We start from the raw sequence: 5,334 nt of genomic DNA on the forward strand, positions 1-5,334 counted from the left end.
CGTTCGTTTTATAACGGAACCCAGTTGCTTCCGGGATAGCATCCCCAAACAGTACGAAGAGCTGATGTCAGATTATGGGGACATTAAACAGACGATTTTTCCAATTTGATTGGGGAAGTAAGCCTATAATATGCAATGATTGATCGGTTTAATATTTATTGTATCGATTGAATAAATGACTAGACACTTTTATTTCGTTAGGCTGTAATGTTACAATACTACAATACGCGGATGGCATGTCAACAAGATAGTCGTCAACAATGTAAAAACTGCCTTGAACTGAATGGAAGCTTTTAACAGCCTCTTCTAATAATAACGTTTTTCTTTTTTTAGATTTATTATAATGATTTACACAAATATGAGCCATTTTGCGCTATATGTGCTACCCCCATCATTAATTTCTATGTATATACAGACGGATGACAAATTAAAGGAAAACATGAATGAGTGGAGAAATGTAATGAATGAAGATGCTTCCCTTCAGATTTAGGGAAACCCCAGTTGAACACCCATGGGATATTTTGCACAGATATGTTAGACACCCACAGCTGACGTCAAAACACAAAATGAGGGTATATCTTTAGGAAGAATGGTGAACATCGGGTTTTCGAGTTTAGACCGCAGCATACCAGGCACTCTTTTTGGTGGTTTGCCATAAATACACGGGATACACTAAAACAGCACTACTGAACTCCACATCCTGCGAGCCGCAGTGCCTGCAGGCATTTTCTTGAAGCGAATTATTTAAATCAGGTGGTGTAGCGCACGGTTGAAGCAAATGTCTACAGACCCTGCGGCCGGCAGCACGTGGAGTTAAGTAGCGCTAATGTATTAAGCCAGGCTGCCCATCCCTGTTCCTGTAGCCCTGCAGATTTTTATTGCAATCCTACTTTGGCACACCCGATTCTACTAATTAGACACATGTTGAATGATGTGTGCTTTGTAAGGGTTGGAATGAACAGTCTGGTAGATCCCCTGGAACAGGTTTGGGCAGACACGCATTAAAATGTTTTAATGTGTTCAATCACTTTGCACTTTATATCTGCATTTATAATTTGTCCTGTCAACTGCTGCTCAAATTGAACCTAATATACTAATTCACTTAGCAAAATATGTTTCCATTTGCAGAAACAATAGCACATACAATATTTAGCATAATGATTTAGAATAGATGGCAGCTAGTGAGGCCAAGTCATTAAAGTAGCCAATTTATTCACAATGAAATTAAGTAGTCAGTGCAGTAATTAATATTTATTGACAATTACATATTTGATGAACCATCATCTGGAAGGGAAAATGGAACATCTGAATGGTACAGTGAAAGACTGACACAATACAGCATTTCACATGTTTGCTGGGTTTGCGATGCAAATACCTACATCACATACAAAGCCCTGCATAAGATTGAAGTTCCAATAATGGAAATACACGGAGATAACATGACTGTCATGTAAACTAGGTAACCTGTTGTGTTCATAGGCCCATGTCATATCGGCATCATTTTCAGGCAATTCAGGAGACAGCTGCAAACCTCACTTGCTTTTACATTGCACTGGACAGGATGCCCTATGTATGCAGCCATTGCACTGATGGCAGAACCCCTGTGCACCGTAGACTGTAGGCACCAAACTGACCAGAGGTGTAGCTCTTGTGCAATGACACAGGAATCACCCTGCTGATTGAAATATACAGATGGCACCTGGCATCTAAAGGGGAAACCTTTAATATTTTTATATTGTATTCGGCAAGCCAAACAGTTTGTGGTTACAATGACGACAGATACCTCCCCGATGTCCTCACCAGGCTTGATGGTACATATTTTGGCAGGGCTGGCTGGAAGATTTGAATCAGTGCTGTCAAGAAGAAGGAGGAGCTAACTAACAACAGGATATAACTCAGTGATGAATCAGGGGAGTTCCCGGCAAGCCACCTTACATCCTCATTCCTGGCATGGCAGGCGATGACTGATGGCCACCTTCTGCATCAGTGCTGTTCTCTCAGGCACTGCCCATCACAATACTCCACTGTGCCCAATTACTCTTCAGCATCGTCAGTTACATTGCTTCACTTTCAAACCAACAAGTGCGTCGCCCTTTCCTTTGAGCTCAGAATTCAAACTCACAGAAACGGCTGGGCCAAGTTGACAACACCCAGGACTTTGTCTGTTACATTACATTATAGGCGTTTGGCCTCGGTCTTATCCAGAGCGAACTACAACAAAGTGCATACCCAGTTGTACGCACACACATACACATATACAATACATGGTTTGCATATTCATAAGGCAGTTTGTAAGGATTGATGAAAGTCAGAAACAAGAGAGACCAGTAAATGTGCTTCACACAGGCGTATAAAAGGCTGGGCAGGAGCAGGCAGCGGATCAGTCACCACAGGTCAGGCTCCAGCCACACTATCTTGCTCTGCTCCAGCAGGGTGGCGCTGTGCAGCGCGCGCAGCAGGGTGCTGCTGTCGCTCCAGCTGTCAGGGGGCAGTCTGCGGTACAGGCAGGGCAGCTTGTCCAGGAGGGGCTCCTCGCTGCGGGAGCAGTCCATGAGCTGCTCCTCCGACCAGCCGTGTCGCTGAAGCTTCGCTCTGCACGCACGGACATTTACACACACACACACACACACACACACATACACATATGCACACACACACACATACACATACACATACACATGTGCACACACACACACACACACACACATACACATGTGCACACACACACACACACACACACACACACACACACATACACATGTGCACACACACACACACACACACATACACATGTGCACACACACACATACACATACACACACACACACACACACATACACACACACACACACACACACACATACACATGTGCACACACACACACACACAGATACACACACACACATACACATGTGCACACACACACACACACACACATACACATGTGCACACACACACACACACACATACACATATGCACACACACACACACACACATACATGCACACACACACAGACACAGGCACACACACACACATACACACAAGCATACACACAGACACAGGCACACACACATACACACATGCACACACACACAGACACAGGCACACACACACACACACAAGTTAATACACAGTCTGGTTGCATAGTACTGCATCTGTATGTGCACGATGTCTCCTATCTGTAATACTGCATCATGTTTAATTGTGATCACATCATTACCAGAAACCGATCACATACATAGGTCCTTCGAGTGAGGACTCGTACACAGCAAGAATCATTACACACCATTACTGCCGGACTCAAGTGCCAAAAGCAGTGACAGCTTGTACCTGAGTCTGCGTGCGCTGCGGTCCGTGGAAGTGATGTAGATGATGATGGGGTAGATCTCTGCTTTGTGCAGTCGTCGCACACAGTCCAGGCCCAGGGGCAGAACACAGTGGCACCCCTGTGCAGAGGACGTAGGAGTCAGCACCAGTAAAGGACATCAGTCCCATGGCTTTTTATACACAGCTGCACTGAAGTGAAAACCTAAACTTATTTAAATGGACATTGGTCATTCTTTTCCCTCCCTAGCTCTAGACCAGCCATCCATCCAGTGCATCTCTTGCCCCTCTCCCGCAGGCTACAAGGTACACCAACGTGATACTTTAAATTAAGATGTCAGCACTCCCGGTGCGCCGGTGAAGGTGGAATGCATTGAAGTGCTGGTGTACCTGCTTTATCACTCTCTCCACACCCTGCAGAGTGTAGCATTTCTGGCCGCCTGCCTCGCAGTCCTCCAGCACTTCAGCTCTCTGCGTCCGCAGGGCGTACTCGCTGGCATTCAGCACCTCTGAGGACGGAGCGGAAAACAGACACAGTGCCAGGGGTGAATGTAGGGTGATAGTGGCTCGGGCGGCCATTTTGAAACCAGCCCTGGGTCTAATACATTATTGTTTTGGATTCAATTACTTTTCTACGCTTTACTGAGCTTGTGTATTGGAACTTATGAAACACTCGAAAAGTGCAAACCCTGCCTTCTGGTCTTCTAGGTTGGCTCAATTGCGCCAGGCAAAATCAATCGAGTACAGAAAAGTAATTGAAATAAAACAACTGCAAGACCTCTTGAATCAATGCAGGGTAATGTCGCACTAACCCACTCACCAAAAGCCCAAGAGTAGTTAATGTACATTCATTTTTAAAACTTTGCATTAACGGTGTAGACAAACGCTAACTTACCTGGCTCACACATCTGGAAGCCCTGCAGGCTTCCCAGCTTTTTATCCATGATGCGACCGAGCATTGTGGGAAAGAGGAGGACTGGACGTGAGGTCGGTGGGTGGTGTGGTGTGACGAGGGTGTAGGGCATGAGGGTCACGCAGCTCCTGGGAACAGCACTGTCCCCTGCAGGACGGGAGGGCAATCCATTCAGTCCCCGTACTAACAAAAAGCTTATTGAACTCTGTTCATCATTTATACCCTTTTTGGTTTGCAAAAATGTACTTCAAACACAGCTCATTGATATACTCTACATCATGTTAACTGGCCACTTGCATGCTACAAATAAAGTAATCTCCCTCTCTTGTTCGTTTCCAACCACTTCCAAATATTATGGCTCAAATAACAGGTTTAAATATTTACACATGCCTGTATTGCGTTATGGATCATTTTGTATATGATATTTGAGTATTATTTCCTTCTTTATTACCTCTTTACGACAGCCACGTAGGTCCAAACACAGCTGCATTAAAGTAACCTGAGATATAAAACGCAAGCCCGAAAATACGAATAATGGTGACTGCTCTGGGTTTGGTGTCTGGGTCCGTAATGGCACTTATGTATAGATATCGTTACTTGTATAGGTATTGTTGTTTTTATTGGCTGTTGTATTGTTGTATTCTAGCTGCCAGCTGTGGTATGCTAGTTTGAAAGTTGATTGTACTCTTCAAGGATTCTGAATTTCTGTATGTTTACACTAGGACTCGGAGCAGTACTGTCCTCTTAGGTCCACTTTCGCACTTGTTCTTGTGTTTGATTTGCACTTTGTTGTACGTCGCTCTGGATAAGAGCGTCTGCTAAATGCCACGTAATATAATGTAATGTAATATACTGGTCAACTAATCATTGATTATTAAGAATGTGTGACAATAAAAAGGTAAATTGTGTTGGAATTTGTATGTAATGGGTTTGGTTCCTGAGCTGCACTCACCCGCCTCCATATCCTCCTCAGAGCCCGCCTCCTCCACGCTCACCCACAGGGGGTTGGGCCCCAGGCGGCCCGTGCTGACGATGCGCACAAACTTCTGTTTCTCCTGGGCCTGACTCCGCTCCGACTGGCAGGAGAGAACCACG

General features: G+C 45.0%; 1 protein-coding gene across 1 annotated transcript in view; it reads right to left on the reverse strand.

Moving 5' to 3' along the window:
• Positions 1–1,229: 1,229 nt before the first annotated feature.
• card14 (caspase recruitment domain family, member 14) overlaps positions 1,230–5,334 on the reverse strand; it is a 20,549-nt gene continuing 16,444 nt past the window's right edge. Inside the window, exons 17-21 of the mRNA XM_061223661.1 lie at positions 5,192–5,315; positions 4,222–4,386; positions 3,717–3,835; positions 3,333–3,448; positions 1,230–2,592 (exon numbers count right to left, since the gene is read on the reverse strand). Of these exons, the coding sequence (XP_061079645.1) occupies positions 2,385–2,592; positions 3,333–3,448; positions 3,717–3,835; positions 4,222–4,386; positions 5,192–5,315 (732 nt within the window). The 3' untranslated portion in view covers positions 1,230–2,384. The remainder of the gene's footprint in view (positions 2,593–3,332; positions 3,449–3,716; positions 3,836–4,221; positions 4,387–5,191; positions 5,316–5,334) is intronic.

Source organism: Conger conger, chromosome 2 (genome assembly GCF_963514075.1).
Source record: "Conger conger chromosome 2, fConCon1.1, whole genome shotgun sequence".
Lineage (NCBI taxonomy): Eukaryota > Metazoa > Chordata > Actinopteri > Anguilliformes > Congridae > Conger > Conger conger.